Source organism: Mandrillus leucophaeus, unplaced genomic scaffold, assembly GCF_000951045.1.
Source record: "Mandrillus leucophaeus isolate KB7577 unplaced genomic scaffold, Mleu.le_1.0 Scaffold632, whole genome shotgun sequence".
Lineage (NCBI taxonomy): Eukaryota > Metazoa > Chordata > Mammalia > Primates > Cercopithecidae > Mandrillus > Mandrillus leucophaeus.
In genome coordinates, this window is record NW_012106831.1 from 1,020,948 (window position 1) to 1,038,999 (window position 18,052).

At 45.8% G+C, this 18,052-nt stretch overlaps 1 protein-coding gene across 1 annotated transcript; it reads right to left on the reverse strand.

Moving 5' to 3' along the window:
• Nucleotides 1-366: 366 nt before the first annotated feature.
• Nucleotides 367-1,326, reverse strand: LOC105554226 (olfactory receptor 2S2-like). Its single transcript, XM_012000613.1, has one exon. It carries the CDS (start codon nt 1,324-1,326, stop codon nt 367-369), a length of 960 nt encoding a protein of 319 aa, XP_011856003.1.
• Between the last annotated feature and the right edge of the window lie 16,726 nt (nt 1,327-18,052).

Sequence of the window (18,052 nt, forward strand, 5' to 3'; positions counted from 1 at the left end):
GGCCCCTCCTCCAACACTGGGGATTACCATTTGACAGGAGATTTGGGCAGGGACACAGAGCCACACCATATCCTGTATCCTCCAAGATCCCAAATTTTTGTTTGTTTGTCTCTTTTGACCACCTCTATAACTCTTATGGATATTCATCAAATTCTGTATCAAAGAATTTAAGATTTAGTCAGTAAAATATAGCTACACTATGACACAGTATAATTCTGTGTAAAGCCAACAAACTAACCAGCAGCCTCAGAAATTTTATGGCTCTTTCCACTGACAGTCTAAGGTCCTCCCTGGTTACTATTTCCCCAAGAGAACAATGAGGAATTTGGAGGTTGTGCATTCTGGCAGTCTGGGAATCTGTGACAGTCACTCTGTTAGGTGTTTTTGAGCCATGAGGTTCCTCACAGCAGCCTTCACATCCTTGTTCCTCAGGCTGTAGATGATGGGGTTGAGCATGGGGGTCACCACCCCATAGAAGAGGGAGATGAGTTTGTCTGCAAGGTCCTGTTTGTCTGCCCCCAGTGGGTCCTTAGACTTGGGCTTCCCATACATGAAAAGGATGGTCCCGTAGAAGACAATCACGACAGTGAGATGGGCAGAGCAGGTGGAGAAGGCCTTTCTCCTCCCCTCAGCTGAGGGGATCCTCAGGATGGTGGCAATGATGAAGACGTACGAGACAAAAATAAACAGGACTGGGAGTGCAAGGAAGATCATGTTGGCCACAACCATGCTGATCACGTTGATGGAGATGTCAGCACAGGCCAACTTTAGAACTGCCAGGATCTCACAGGTGAAGTGATTGATGACATTGTCCCCACAGAAGGGCAGTCGCATTGCTAGGGATGTCTGTACTACAGAGTTGGTGATACCAGCTGTCCAGGAGCCGACAGCCATGGGCACATAAGCAGCCTTGCTCATGACCACAGGGTACCTAAGTGGGTTGCAGATGGCCACGTAGCGATCAAACGCCATCAAGCTCAAGAGAACACACTCTGTGGCTCCCATGGCAAAGGAGAGGAACATCTGCACTACACAGGCTGAGAAGGAGATGGTTTTCCTGGGGGTCAGGAAGCTGTCAAGGATAAGGGGGACTGAGGAGGTTGTATAGCAGATGTCCAGGAAGGACAGGTTCCTGAGGAAGAAGTACATGGGTGTGTCCAGGCGGGAGTCAAGGATAGTCACCAGGATGAGGACCCCATTGCCCAACAGGATCACCAGGTACATCAGCAAGATAAGCGCGAAGAATGTCTTCTCCAGCTTTGGGTGGGCAGAGAGGGCCAGAAGAATGAACCCCAACATAGGGGAGGTCTCATTGGACCTGTTCATGGTGCATCTGCTCTGTCACCTGGAGGAACTCAGAGGTCAACCTCAGCATTCTCTTACTCCGAAAGTACCTGGAAGGCCAGGCACAAATCCTTGCCCTGCTGAACAACTGGGGAATAACGCTGATGATTTGTTCATCTCTATGGGGTTCTAGGAACAGTATAGTACAGGTCAATATTTAACTTCTGCTTCCAGTAAGAACAAACAGGCTAACTTGGACTAACTGTCTTGCAGATGACAATTAGACAAACTGGAAAAAATATATAAAACATTGGAGAAGTAATAAGACAATGAGGAACATAGGGTTTTGATTCTGAGGAAAAGCAAGGACCTAGAGATGTAAGTCTAGCACTTGTGGCTGTGATTCAACTCCAGCATTTGCAGCTTCTGGAGAGAGCCATGGAGAAACTGCGAAATATTACTGACAGCCTCATGGAGATGGAGAATAGGTTTTGTTGTGAAAGACTCACCTTGAAAGGCCCCTCACTAAATGTTCTCCCTTTGGGATGGACTGTCAAAGGGCAGCACCATAAGAATAAGGGCAAATCAGAAGGAAACAGACATTTACCAATGCTGTAGTTCAGCTTCATATCTTCTCAAGCTCTGAAATTGAATTGAGGTGATACCAGAGTTTTGGTGCTCCCAAATGCCTCACAGAAGCAAACATAGATCCACTTTGGAGGAAGATAATATCACCCCAGTCTCTAAATCATTTCTACAAATAATTTTGCAAACACAATATCTGGCACACACTAAAAAAGAATAAGGCACACAAGGAGACAAGAAAACAAATCAAAACTAACAGAAAAAAAGTGACAATAGAAAATAAAGTGTCTCTTGGGGCATGTAGCAGCCAAGAGGATAGCTGTAGTGACACTTGCCAAGAGAATAAGCCCAGGCCACCTTGACACCTCTGGTGCCAAGTTCTCAACATTTGGTTGATCCTTTTATGCATCTGTGGCAGCAAGTAGTCCCCTATGCCCCATGGCCAGGTTGAATGAGAGTTCCGACTGAACCTCCCCTGTTCTTTTCATTCTCCATTGCCTGCGGCCAAGGCATCAACTTGTTCCTGAGACTCTTCACAGAACGTTGGGTCCTGCTCTGCTAGCTTTTTTTTTTTTTTTTTTTTTTTAATGGAAAGGTTAAATCACTCTTGATAAAAGATTCTCGGATTTTCCAAACTTTGGCCAGGCACCTGAACCTTCTTCTAGGTCCATCTGTGTACTTCCTTATAAAATTCAGTTTCAGCAAAAAGCCCTGCTAAGTCAGTTCAGCAAGAACCCCCCTCCTCAATATCTGATCATCTTCAATATTTGATGAGGTTCCTCATCCTCCACCATCCCCAGGTAATGTCTGATTACCGTGTCCTCTCTTCAGCAAGAATTCCGTTAGGTACATTTAGCCAGAATCCCCTTTACCCCCGATGTTTCTTCTTAGTAATTTTCCATCCACTGACCTCCTGCCCCCTCCTTGGCTAAAAATTCCCATTTGTGCCTGCTGTATTTGAAGTTGAGCCCAATTTCTCTCCCTTACTGAAAATTCCCATGGCAGTGGTCTCTATACCTTTTTAGATAGTCCTTAATAAAGTTGGATTTGCCATGCTTTAACAAGTGTTGATGAATCATTGTTTCCTCAACACTCCTCAGACTTCAAAGTGCTCCTCAAACTACTCGAACTATGATTTTTTCTGGACCAGTAAAAAACTTGTAGGCAACTGAGCAATATGGTTTTATTAGCATTGTATCTAAAATACTTACGAACCTCCCAGATATCCATCTCTCCAAGAACACTCAGTAATCCAGCCCCCTCCTCTGCTGTTGCAGGGATGCTTCCTGCCTAATGAGCTCTGAGATACTCCTATGTTGGTGGTTAGCACATTACAACTGTGACCAAGTCAGTGCCCTAATAATTCAGGTCAGGTTAACATTTATCTATTGAGCACCTACTTTGGGCCAGGCATAATTCTAGGTGCTGATAAAAAAGAAAAAAAGAGCTCAAATTCTAGTGGGGAAATAGTCATGCAAACAAATACTTTCATCATCATCATTATCATCATCATCATCACTATCATCATCATCATCATCATCATCAACCATAACAATTACTTGAATGCTGAGGATAACAGGTCTTAGGGTCTATTTAGTAATTGCTCCCTTTCTAATGCAGAAAGCCCCTTTCACATTCCTGATAGTCCTAAAACCTAGATTTGACTATCTGAATAATGTGAGGTTCTTTATCTTCTGGTAAAGCTCACTTCATTTTGAAGTAGTTACTCTGTGATATTGAGCTGAAATCTGCCTCCATGCAACTTCTACCTGACCTTGTCTTCTGGAGCCCCTAAAGGCAGTTAATCTCTCTTCCACAAAACTGCCTAAATATAGAGAAATAGCATGGCTTCAGCACGAAGATAAATAAGAATCAATCTCCCTTTCTCTCTTAAGGTCTTAAAAAAGTAGATATATCTCCTAGAGGCAAAAGAATCATCCAGGAGCTCACTACAAAGGCTGACACTGAGAATGGTCCCTAAGCTTGAGGATGACTGAGGTGTCCGAGACACACTGCCACTGCGACGTGTATGCTGGGCAGTGCATCTGTCCCCAGCTGAGTTTCTCACTGTAGGTTGATCAGCCAACACTCAAGAACTTGCATCAGATCATATGAAGAAAATATTCCCTCTATGTCATCATTATCAGATCCAGAAACATGCTTATTATTATTGCCAGACTTTGTATCTAACTATGAAGTGAGAAAGAGCCCAACAGTTTTTATCAAGAAAGGACAACCAATCGTGAGAAGAAGACTACTAGCTGTATGGTCCCTGGCAAGCGCCTATTTCCTCAGCATGATGACAGGGTGAGGCCAGATGAGCTCAGACATTCTTGCAGGTTGAGGAGGTCTATTTGATTTTGTGAGAATAATATCATACCAATGAAATGGCTTCACATCAGCCATCCTCAAGCCCCCATTCCATTACAATCAAGTCTGATGATAGAAATGTAACCAAGCTGTTGATTAATGGGTGAAAATATATGGTTGGATCAAAGGAATAAGACCTAGTGTTCAATAGATCAGGAGGGTGACTAAAGTTTACAATAAGCTACTATACCTTTCAAGATAGCTAGAAGAGAATAATTCAAATATTTCTAGCATAAAGACAAATGTTTAAAGTGATGGATGTCCCAACTACACTGACTTGATCCTTGCAAATTATATGAATGTATTAAATTATCACATGTACCTTAAAACCATGTATATCTATTATATATCAATAAGAAACTGTTTTTTAAAAAATAAATGTAGCCAATGCTAATGAAAATTGTGGAATTCCTTTCACCAAAACTTGCCCTTACCTTTATAAAAAAACATCGTGAGCAAGAAGGATCAATTTTCCAACGGTTGGAAAGAGGCTATGTGTCAGAAACAGAAACACTGGGTCTGAACGCCAGGGTGAGGGCCCAGGGTGAGGGCCCAGGGTGAGGGCCCGGGGTGAGGGCCCGGGGTGAGGGCTCAGGACATGCGACAGGTGAAGGGTTCTTTCTGCTTCTCCTGCCTCATGTGCTTGGGGCACAATCTCCAAAGGACTGGCCATCACCCTTAGAAGATAATTTAAATTGCAATTTATTCTTTGGGACCACCGTAGTCCCTGAAGTCATTTAAAGTTTGGAAAGTGAGTTGTACTCAGTTTAGAAACTTTTTATCCTTCTGGGATAACATCCCCAAGAACCAATTATGTTGGCAGCACTGGAGGAAGTCAGCTGTCTGCTTCTTCTCCCCCTCCTTCTCTCCCTTCCTGTTTCTCTTCCTTCCTTGTCTCCTTTCTTTCTTTCTGAACATCATAATCCCATTAACAGGGTCCAACAACCTGTGGGTCAGTGATTCCGGGATTCATTCAAACCCCAAGTGCTTTCTCCTGTGCTGCAGCCAAACCCCGTCACCCTCAGTCTATGCTTACGCAGTGGTTTGGGGCATCTGGGTGAAAGACCTATACTCTCCCTCTAAATGTTCATCTCATTGGATTAAACACCTTGAAGCAACCTGCTGTGTTCTGCCTCAATTCTTAGTGGGCACCCAAGTCACTGTCCTTTCAGCTTCTTGTCATCTGTGCATGTGCTCCCAGCCCTCATGCGAGTCATGGACAGAATGTAACCCAGGACAGGGTTGAGTCTAGAGAATGGGCACATTCCTTTATTCAGCAAACAATTATTGAGCGTATGCTCCTTAAAAGGCAGAAATGTGTAGAGTAACCCAGGGTACCTGCCTTCTGGGAGTGCACCCTCTAGCGGCAAGAGAGAGGCACATGAAAAAAATACAGTTGACCCTCGAACAGCGCAGGAATTAGGGCGCCGATCCCCATTGCAGTTGAAAATCCATGTGTAACTGTTAACTCCTCCAAAACAACTACTAATAGCCTATTGTTAGACTGAACCCCTAACCGATAACATAAACAGTCGATAAACACATATTTTGTATGTTAAATGTATTTTTATAGTGTATTCTTATAATAAAGTAAGCTAGAGAAAAGAAAATATTAAGAAAATCATACTGGGTGCAGTGGCTCATGCCTGTAATCCAGAACTTTGGGAAGCCGAGGTGGGCGGATCGCCTGAGTTCGGGAGTTGGAGACTAGCCTGGACAACAAAGTGAGACTCTGCCACTATGAAAAATACAAAAATTATCCGGGTGTGGTGGCACGTGCCTGTGTCCCAGCTACTTTAGAGGCTGAGGACGGAGGATGGCTTAAGCCTGGGTGGCAGAGGTTGCAGTGAAACAAGATGATGCCACTGCACTCCAGCCTGGATGACAGAGCCAGACCCTGCCTGTCTCTCTCTCTCTCTCTCTCTCTCTCTCTCTCTCTCTCACACACACACACACACACACACACACACACACACACATCACAAGAAAGACAAAACATGTTGACTGTTGGTTAAGTGGAGTGGGTCATCATAAAGGTGTTCATCCTCCTTGTCTTCACATTGAATAGGCTGAGGAGAAGGAGAAGGAGGAGGGGTTGGTCTTGCTGTCTGAGGGTGGCAGAGGAGGAAGAGGTGGAGGAGGTAAAAGGGAGGCAGGACAGGCAGGCACACTCAGTGTAACTTTATAGAAATACATGGTAATTTCTGTCTGATGTTTTAGCTTTTTCATTTCTCTAAAAATGTTTCTATCAGTACCAATTCTTCTACCATTTGCTCTAGTTTTAGTTTTATCAGAGAAGGGCCCATATCACAGAATAAGTCAACAGCAGCCTTGAATACTCAGAGCCCTTCTGCCCGATTGTCTAATGCCAATTCATTTCCTGGCACTGCTTCTTCTATGTCTTCTTCCTCATTGTCTGGCACTGGTTCTGAAGCACTCATGCCCGTCAAGTCATCTTCTGTTAATTTCTCCAATGTGGTGTCTATTAGATCTTGAATTTCTCCAAGATCCATATATTAAAACCTATCACTCCTGGCCTTTCTTCTGCCATCATCACAATCTCTTTCATGATATCCTTGATTGGCTCTGTGAAGTCATGCACATCTGGACACAGTTTTTTCCAGCATGAAATAATTGTTTTGGACTTTATGGCCTTCACAGCTTTTTCTGAAATAACAATGACATCTTCCATGGTGTAATCTTTTGCCTTTATGATGTTCTCTCTATTGGGGTTCTCTTCCACAGTGTTGACAATCCTTTTCATAGAGCACCATGTGTAATGAGCCTTACAGGTCCTTATGACCCCCGGAGCTAGAGGCTGAATTAGAGATGTGGGGGCGGGGGGGACGAGTAGACACTTCATTGCCTTCAGTGTTGAACTCATGGGATTCTGGGTGGCCGGAGGCATCGTGCAGTATCAAAAGAAATTTAAAAGGCAGATATTTAGTGGCAAGGAACTTCATGACTTCGGGGACAAAATAGAAACAGAACCAATCCAGAAGAAGGGTCTTCATTGTCCAGGCTTTCTTGTTGTGTTTATCTCTTCCCTTCAAGGATTAGGGGCTAGCAACTTTATAGATAAGGGCAGCCCTGACCATAAACCTGACTGCATTTATACAAGGCAGTGGAGTTAGCTTATTCCTTCCTGACTTAAATCCTGGTGTTCACTTCTCTTTCTAACTAATAGATGTAACATTTTTTTTCCACCTCAATGATTTTCTTTTCTTTCTTTTAGAGACAGGGTCTTGCTCTGTTACCCAGGCTGCAGTGCAGTGGTGCGATCCTCATTGATTTTCCTAATGGCGTCTGGGAACTCGTCGGCTGCCTATTGGTCTGCAGAAGCTGCTTTTACTATTATCTTGATATATTTTTTTAAAGCCAAATCTCTTTCTAAAATTAGCAAACGGCCAGGCACGGTGGTTCACACCTGTAATTCCAGCGCTTTGGGAGGCTGATTTGGGAGGATTGCTTGAGCCCAGGAATTTGATACCAGCCTGGGCATTTAGTGAGACCTCGTCTCTACAAAAAAATTTTAAAAAATCAGCTGAGTGTGGTGGTGCATGCTTGTAGTCCCAGCTACTAGGGAGGCTAAGGTGGGAGGATCCTTTGAGCCCAGGAATTCAAGGTGGTGGTGAGCTATGATCACGCCACTGAACTCCAACCTGGGCAACAAAGTGAGATTCTTTAAATAAATAAATAAATAAAATTAGCAAACCATCTTTTTTTGGCATTAAATTCTCCAGCTTTAGATCCTTCACCTTCTATTTGCCTTAAGTTGTTATATAATGATTTCATTTTTTCTTGAACATACTACATTCTATAGATATGCCTTTTGTATAGCAATCCTGCATCCACTTAAAAGCTGCATTTTCGGTATGAGATAAAAAGATATTTTGCAAAAAGTGTAGGGTTTTGGCTCTTGGCATAGCTGGAGCAACAGCTTCATGAATTTCCCTTTCTTTCTCTTTCTCTTCCTTCCCTCCCTTCCTTTCCCTTCTCCTTCCTTCCTTCTTTTTCCTTCCTTCCTTCCTTTCTTCTTCTTCTTTTTTTTTTTTTCCCAGTGGTTCTTATACTGCATTCACTTATTTTGAAATGGCAGGCAGCCACAGATGCAGACCTCAATGTATGGCACATATCAAGCAATTCAACTTTTTTTTTGGGGAAGGTCATAACATTTTTCTACTTCTTGGGAGCACTTCCAGCATCACTAGTGACACCTTGTATGAGTCCCATGGTGTTATTCAAGGTTTACTGTACTGTTACAGGAAGAGGGCCCCAATTCAAACCCTAAGAGAGAGTTCTTGGATCTTGCACAAGAAAGAATTCAGGGTGGGTCCATAAAGTGAAAGCAAGTTTATTAAGAAAGTAGAGAAATAAAAGAATGGCTACTCCACAGACAGAACAGCCCCAAGGGCTGCTGGTTGCCATTTTTATTGTTATTTCTTGACAATATGCTAAACAAGGGGTGGATTATTCATGCCTCCCCTTTTTAGACCATATAGGATAACTTCCTGACATTGCCATGGCATTCGTAAACTGTCACGGCGCTGGTGAGAGTGTAACAGTCAGGATGCCCAGAGATCACTCTCATTGCCATCTTGGTTTTGGTGGGTTTTGGCTGGCTTCAGCTTCTTTACTGCAACCTGTTTTATCAGCAAGGTTTTTATGACCTGTATCTTGTGCCAACCTCCTATCTTATCCTGTGACTTAGAATGTCTTAACCTTCTGGGAATGCAGCCCAGTGGGTCTCAGCCTCATTTTACCCAGCCCCTACTCAAGATGCAGTTGCTCTGATTCACACGCCTCTAACAGTACCACACTATATGGGATAAAAAGTATCCAAGAGCTGCAAGAGATCACTTTTTACTGGGACACTCAATTTACTGGAGAGAAGAACTGCTCTCCTGGAGATGATTAGCATCACACAGCATTTTAAGCAGACATTTGAAATACCTAAGCTCACTGCAACAGCAGCAGGAGGTGGCTATAAAATTATTACAGTTGCACAGTGTATACGATAGTGAATTTTATGCAGTTGTGGTTTGATACTGCATCTTTACATTTGTTTATATTTCTCTCAACTGTGAATGGTGCCACGTATGATCTGTGTTTGTTTGCATAAGTTTTGATAAATTTTAAGTTTTTATAATAGATTTGTGTATATTTTATGGCAATAGATGATAAAATAGATGAGCATGTACATGTGCTTTATGCATTCATAACATACCTAACTTTTTCTTAATTTTTTTTGTTATTTCTAGGCTACACAGTTTGTCTGTGAGTGTTTTCAAGTTGTCGCAAATCTCCAAAAAATTTTTCCAATATACTTTTGGAAAAAATCTGCTTCTAAGTGGACCCACACAGTTTAAACCTGTGTTGTTTGAGAGTCAACTGTAGTTACCCAGCCAGGAAGGCAGCACGGGAGCAGGTGAATTTCCAGGCTGCGGTGAAAGCCCAGAGGGAGGCAGGGGTTAACCTTCCCAGAAAAGTGATCTCAAGGCCTGCAGTGTGCTAGAGCACTGGCCCATCAACTAGCACATCTCCTCCCAGTTCCCATTCGGTAACTTCATGGGTAGCTGTAGTGAGAGTATTTACACCACAGAAATCAGGAAGTGCTACAGATCAGGGCTTTTTTGACTTGCAGAGTTAGTTGTTAAACTTCACTAGCACATCTTGGGAATGGATGAATGATACTTTGCCTGATAAAGGGAAGTGAGGAAGCATCCCAGGCAGAAAGGGCTGTGTAAACAAAGGTACAGAAATGAGAAAGAGCCAGGAGTAGGGAGAGACCAGCAGTGCAGCGTTGCTGGCTCATAAAGGGGGCAGGTGCTGCTGATGGAGAGGAAGGCAGGCGCCAGACCTGGGGGTGGTCTCTTTGGGCATCCTAAGAGGTTGTAAGAGAACTTTCTCCCAGGGGAGAAGAAGGCACTGAGGGGTTTTAACTAAAGGCCCAATGAAATACCATTTGCATTTTAGATTGATCATTTTGGGCACAGTGTTGGGGGAATATTGGGAGCAGAAGGATAGGAACTAAAGAGATGGTTCTTGAAGGCAGGGGAAGATGAGGATATGAACTGGAGAGTTACAGAGGGATGGCTAAGGCAGGAAGATTCAAGACATGTTTAATAGATGAAAATATTTGAGTTTGGTTGTATATAGCAGGCAGGGGAGGGGAGAGTCAATATTATTAGCTCAAATGATGGAAAAATGAGGGTAGTACCACCAACATAGAGAATATCGGCCAAATTGCTGGTTGTAGAAGAGAAGATAAATTCAGCTTGGGGCGTGATATGTTTGAGGGGCTTGTGGAACATCCAGGTAGGGATGGAGATGTCCGAGCTGGAGATAAAGGTTTGTCACTCATCAGCTTACACATCATGTGAGGAGAGTGGCTGGAGCCCTGGAGATGCTGGAAATGCTTGGCTGTCTCTCAGTGTGACTCCAACGGCATCGCTACCGGAAATTGTTGGAGGCCTCCTGAAATGCAGATTCATATCTGTAGGATTTTCTTGACCTCTGGGCCACTAGGGCCCCAGCTGCTCTGTTACAAGAACGCTCTGAGGCAGCAGATCCTGGGGATATAAAGGAGGTTCCTTGCTGACAAGGGAGACACACTCCAGAGATCAGGGACCCAGAGGATGTCAGAGAGGTGTGGGCAGTCAAGGGTCAAGGGTTAGGGGTTGGAGGCAAAGAAGGAGTGAAAGAGCAGCAAAGTAACAGGCAGTTACTCCAATCACTTATAAAAAATACCCTTCCTTCACTTGTGGTACCCTACCTTGTTTTAACCTGAACTGACTCTCCCTTAGCTAAGAGAGCCAGACAGACTCCATCTTGGCTCCTTCACTCGCAGCCCCCTACCCACTCTCCTTCCTCAAGGACCTGTGCAAGCTGACTCCCAGCACATCCAAGAATGCAATTAACTGATAAGATACTGTGGCAAGCTATATCCGCAGTTCCCAGGAATTCGCCCAGTTAGTAGCACCCAGAGCCCCTGCGTTTGTGTCCGTGTTTGTGTCCGGTTGATAACGCCCAAAGCCCTGCGCCTATCACCTTGTCATAGATTTAACGCCTCTGCACCTGGAACTGTTTGCTTTCCTGTAACCATTTATCCTTTTAACTTTTTGCCTGCTTTACTTCTGTAAGATTGTTTTAACTAGACTCCCTCGCTCCCCTTTCTAAACCAAAGCATAAAAGAAAATCTAGCCCCTTCTTCAGGGTCGAGAGAATTTTGAGTGCTAGCCATCTCTCAGTCACCAGCTAATAAAGGACTCCTGAATTCGTCTCAGAGTGTGGCGTTTCTCTGTAACTCACTCGGTTACAATATTTGGAGGCCCCACCAAGATTTTGCCACCGGGTGAGTGCCGGACTCACTGTGGGATCCCCCCGGACAGATGGTGGGCTTATAGGGGAGGCACAACCTGAGACGTTCCAGGGCCCTGTAGGCCACTGTCTTCTGGAGGGGAACAGATCAACAGCCGGTGTGTGCCCACCAAAATCAACTCCTGAGTCCTCCGTCTCTGGTCCCAGGAAGGTAAGTCAGATCTGACTCTGTTTCTCTAGGAGGGCAGCGGCCCTGATGAGGGTACCCCTCTGACTCTGTCCATATTCCAGGACGCTAGAGGACAGAGTCCTGGTTTCTGGTTTCTGTCTGATTCTGTTTCTCTGGGAGGGAAGCAGCCTGGAACCAGGGCATCCCATATTCCAGGACGCTGGAGGACAGAGTCCTGGTTTCTGTCAGGCCTCTCTGTAAGACTAGTCACTCTTTCTCTATCTCTTCTTCTCTCGTTCAGTTCTCCTGGAGACCTCTGTTTTAGAGTGGGAATAAGATAATTGTAATAAACTCTGTGTGAATGAGTGTGTGAATGTGGAGTTCAAGGGCTTGCACTCGAATTTCCAGTTTGTAGCTCTACGACGAAAGTTACGGAGTTCGAGTGGGCCCTCACCTGTGGTTCTGTGGCGACCTCATAAGGCTTAAGGCAGCATCGGGCATAGCTCAGTCCAAGCCGGGGGTTTATACCGGCCTGCCAATGCCAAAAGGAGCCTAAGTCCCCTCTGGGGAAGTGGCCAGGTGGGCATCTGACTGATCCCGTCACAAGACTCCCTCCCCTTGTCTGTCTATAAAAATTGTCATAATTGTTTATATACCCCAGTGTCTCTTGTCCTGTCTGGTGTCAGTCTAAGTTTCATATGTCAGGTCTTCAATATTGCCCAAGACGACTGGGCAAGGACTTCTTCAAAGTCCTGAGTGCAGATTTTCTAACACAGGAGGTCAAATTTCTCGTCAGTCGTTTGGGCTGGCCTTCCCAGTCCTGCCTTTTCTGTCAGAAACAAATCAGGTGTTGTTATGGGGAGGGGTGTGGGAAACATTCGTCCATGTGAGATTTCTGGCACCACAAAGGTTGCTGGCATTTGGATTGTCATACCCCACGCCCCAACAACGGGTCCACCTCCGTAGACCAGTGGTGGATCCAAAATAGCCGCCCCGCTGACCTCCTTGCTCACCTTTTCTGTCATCCGTAATTTTTCCCGTGCCCTTGGATAAGGCACTGTGCAGAGAAACCTACGCCCGTGCTGCTTTACTCCATCTGGACTCTTATTCTATTCCTCTGTGGCTACTCGCCTACCTTAGGAATGATCCGAGTGGCCCCTTTCCTCTTCATCCCCATCCCTTACCCTGCACATCTCGTTTTCCTGTGTCGCAGCAGGCCCAGCGCGTCCAGGACTTGGTTTTGTCCTCTCTTCTCAAACCCTTACAAGAAATGGCCAAGTTTGAACTTTTTGCCTTCGAGTCATGGAGGCACCAACAATATTTGGGCTGTAAGTTAAAAAGGAGGGGGAAATCACATAAGTCCCACTGGCCTCGGATACGCCTCTTGTCCTCTCCCTAGATCTCAAAGCTTGAGGAGACAGGCCGTATGTGGCAAGAAGCATTGGCTATAGTCATCTTCCTACTCCTTCTAGTTATACTATTTCTGTTCTTCCGATACACAGCCCCCCGAGGCTGTGAATTTCTCTGTCCGTGCTGGGTTTAACAATTCAGCTCAAACCTTGTTAATTGTCTCCAGAATGGGAAATTCTTCTTCCCAGCCCCGTAAAGATTGGAGCCCTCTCCAATGTATGTTACAGAATTTCTCTCTGGGCTTCTCAGATGATTATGGAGTCCGCCTTAAAAAAGGCAAACTCCGGACACTCTGTGAATTAGAATGGCCAAAGTTTGGAACCGGGTGGCCCCCAGAAGGGTCACTAAACCTCACAGCTGTTCAGGTTGTGTGGTGGGTTGTTGCTGGAACTCCTGGTCACCCCGATCAGTTTCCCTATGTTGATCAATGACTGAGCTTGGTCTGGAGCCCTCCTTCTTGGCTCCGCTCATGTGCCATTCATGATCCCACCTCCAAGGTCCTTTTAATCCAGATCACCCTTTTGTCCCGATCCTCAGCTCCCTCAGCTCCTCCTGTATTGCCTCCCTCCGAAGAAGAGGAAAGTTTTTCTCACACAGTTCTGCCACCTTGTAACCCTCCTGCTCCCTCAGAATCTTCCCTAGTCTCCTCGACTATATCCCCTGTGGGCTCTCCGCCTATAGCCTCCCGATTGTGGCAGTGGCAGGAGGAGGTAGCCCCCCTCCTCCCACTAACAGAGGCACAAATCCCTCCAGGTGATGAGCGCTCAGCCCCATTCTTGGCTTATGTCCCCTTCCCTACTTCTGACCTGTACATCTGGAAGGCTCATAATCCCCCTTCTCTGAAAAGCCCCAGGTTCCGACCTCACTGATGGAGTCCATGCTCCAGACTCACCGGCCCACCTGCGATGATTGTCAGCAAGTCCTTTTAACCCTCTTCACCTCTGAAGAGAGGGATCGTATCTGAAGAGAAGCCAGAAAGTATTTCCTTACATCAGCTGGTAGACCGGAGGGGAGAAGCCCAAAACCTCCTTGAGGAGGTTTTTCCCTCCACCTGGCCTAATTGGGATCCTAACTCCTCTGGTGGGAGGAGGGCTTTGGATGATTTTCACCGGTATCTCCTTGCGGGAATCAAGGGAGCTGCTCGAAAACCCATGAATCTGTCTAAGACAACTCAAGTTGTCCAGGGGCCCGATGAGTCGCCTGAAGTGTTTTTAGAACACCTCTAGGCCTATCGAACTGACATCCCTTTTGATCCGGCAGCTCCCAAGAATAGCTGTGCTATTAATTTGGTGTTTGTGGTTCAGGCACCTCCTGATATTAAAAGAAAATTACAAAAGCTGGAGGCATTTGCTGGAATGAACATTAGCCAGCTTTTAGAAGTAGCCCAGAAAGTTTTTGACAATAGAGTTTGAAAAGCAAAAACAAGTAGCTCAGGCAGCTGAAAGGGCTGCTGACAAAGCATCCGAAAGACAAGCGAAAATCTTAGTGGCGGCCATCCAGGAAGCCAGAAAGGAAGGGCCCCCATTACAAAGCACTAGCCAGGGGACCCCGGATCCATACCAGAAAGGCCAGAAAAGTGAGCGGGGTTCCCTGCAAAGAAACCAGTGTGCTAATTGTAAGCAGATAGGACACTGGAAGAAGGAATGCCCATTAAAGCCAGAGGAAAAACCAGAAAAAAGAGGTCCTCATCCTCCCCACAGCAGAGGAATCTGATGATTGACAGGGCGGGGGCTCCCTCTCACTTGGACCCTGGGAGCCCACGGTGACCGCCACAGTAGAGGGGCATGGCGACATCCAGTAGCCGACTTGTCTAAGAGGCTAGACTCTGTGGCCTCCGGGTAGCCAAGTTGTCTGCGAACCGTAGTGGCAACAGCAAACTTAATCCAAGAGGCTAATAAACTGACTCTAGGCCAGAATTTAACCCTTACAGCTCCTCATGCTGTACAGACATTGCTACAAAGTGCTTCTGGCAAATGGATGTCGAACGCTCGCATCCTGCAGTATCAGAGTTTACTGTTAGATCAACCTCGTTTAACTCTCTCCCACAAGGTGTTTAAATCCAGCTACTTTACTCCCTGATCCAGACTTCACTACACCTGTCCATGACTGCCAGGCACTGCTAGAGACTACGGAAACTGGCCGACCTGATCTCCAAGATGTGCCTTTAAAGGAAATGGACGCCACCGTGTTTCCAGATGGTAGCAGCTTCCTTGAACAAGGAATACGAAAGGCTGGTGCAGCTGTTACCAACAGAGACAGAAATACTGTGGACTCAGGCATTGCCGGCAGATACCTCAGCACAAAAGGCTGAATTGGTTGCTGTCACTCAGGCTCTCCGATGGGGTAAGGACAAACGTATTAACATCTACACTGACAGCAGATATGCTTTTGCTACTGTACATGTACACGGAGCCATCTACCAAGAGCGAGGACTACTCACCTCAGCAGGAAAGAGTATTAAAAACAAAGGAGAAATTCTGGCCCTGCTTGAAGCTGTTTGGCTCCCTCAACAGGTAGCTGTAATTTACTGCAAAGGACATCAAAAAGAAGACATGGCCGTTTCTCGTGCTAACCAAAGAGCAGACTCTGCAGCTCGGGGAGGCAGCTCGGCTTCCAGTCGCGCCTCTGACCCTGCTGCCTGCAGTGTCCTTTCCGCAACCTGACTTACCAGACCACCCAGAATACTCCCCAGAGGAAGAAAAACAAGCTTCAGATCTTCAGGTTAATAAAAATCAGGAAGGCTGGTGAATTCTTCCTGATTCCAGAATCTTCATGCCCCGAGCCCTCGGGGAAACTTCAATCAGTTGTCTGCATTCTACCACCCATTTAGGAGGAGTAAAACTGTCCCAGCTTCTAAGGAGCTGTTTCAAGATCCCCCACCTTCAAGACTTAGCTAACCAAGCAGCTCTCCGGTGCACGGCTTGTGCTCAGGTAAATGCCAAGCAAGGTCCTAAACCCAGCCCAGGTCACCACCTCTGGGGAGGCTTGCCAGGAGAAAGGTGGGACATTGACTTTACAGAGGTAAAAATCACACCAGGCAGGGTATAAATACGTCCTGGTACTAGTAGACACCTTTTCCGGATGGACTGAGGCATTTGCCACCAAAAACGAGACTGCCACCATGGTAGTTAAACTTTTACTCAATGAAATCATCCCTCAACATGGGCTGCCTGCTGCCCATAGGGTCTGATAATGGACCGACCTTCACCTCATCCACAGCTCAGTCAGTCAATAAGGCACTAAACGTTCAATGGAAACTCCATTGTGCCTAACGACCCCAGAGCTCTGGGCAGGTAAAACACATGAACCGCACCCTAAAAAGTACTCTTACAACATTAATCCTAGAAACCGGTGAAAACTGGATTAAGCTCCTTCCTCTAGCCCTTCTGAAAGTAAGATGCACCCCTTACCGGGCTGGGTTTTCACCTTTTGAACCATGTATGGGAGGGCTCCGCCTATCTTGCCTAAGCTAAGGGATACCCATTTAGCAGAAATCTCACAAGCTAATTTATTACAGTACCTGCAGTCTCTCCAACAGGTACAAGACATCATCCAGCCACTGATCCGGGGAGCTCATCCCAACCCAGTTCCTGACCAGATGGGGCCGTGCCACTCTTTCCAGCCAGGTGACCTGGTGTATGTTAAAAACTTCCAGAAAGAAGGACTCACTCCTGCCTGAAAAGGACCTCATACTGTCATCCTTACCACACCAATGGCCCTGAAAGTGGACAGCATTCCTACTTGGATTCATCACTCTCGCATCAAAAAGGTCAACAGAGCCCAACAAGAAACATGGGTCCCCAGGCCTGGGCCAGGCCCCTTAAAACAGAGCCTACGTCGAGTGAAGCCATCAGATTAATTCTTTTTATTTACCTCTGTTGTTTGTTTCTGCCTATTATGCCCTCTGCTCCATCCTACTCTTTCCTCCTCACTTCTTTCATGACAGGACGTGTGTTTGCAAACACTACTTGGAGGGCAGGAACCTCCAAGGAAGTCTCTTTTGCAGTCGATTAATGTGCTTTGTTCCCAGAGCCTTCCTGTGCCCATGAAGAACAATGCAATCTGCCGGTCATGCGAGCGGGGAGCGTCGACCTTGCTGTGGGATTTGGACACTCTGGAAGCCAGACTGGATGTAGAAACTCCAAAGGTGCAGAACAAGAACTTCAGAATGTTGACTTTTACCTCCTGGAAATCACCCTGACTCTAGTTGTGGAGATTCTTACCAGTTTTTCTGCGCTGACTGGACATGTGTAATCTTGGCCACCTACTCTGGGGGATCAACCCAATGTTCTACCCTTTCCACAGCTCGTGCTTCCTGACCTAAACTGTGTATTAAGAGAAATTGTAATCCCCTTACTATAACTATCCATAACCCTAATTTAGCTCAATGGTATTACATCATGTCATGGGGATTAAGGCTTTATATCTCAGGATTTGATGTCAGAACTATGTTCACCATCCAGAAGAAAATCCTGGTCTCATGGAGCCCTCCTAAGCCAATCGGGCCTTTAACTGATTTAGGTGACCCTATGTTCCAAAAACACCCAGACAGGGTCGATTTAACTGTACTGCTACCATTCCTGGTTCCCAAACCTCAGCTGCAATGACAGCACCTCCAACCCAGCCTGCTGTCCATTCTGGGCGGGGTACATCACCTCCTCAATCTCACCCAGCCTAAACTAGCCCAAGATTGTTGGTTGTGCCTAAAGGCCAAACCCCCATGTTATGTTGGATTAGGAGTAAAAGCCGCACTTAAAATTGGCTCTCTTTCTTGTCGTACATGCACCCATGTCCTCACATTAGGAGACGTGTCCGGAAATGCTTCTTGTTTAATTAGCGCCAGATATAACTTATCTGCTTCTCCCTTTCAGGCTACCTGTAATCAGTCTCTACTTACTTCCTTAAGTGCCTCAG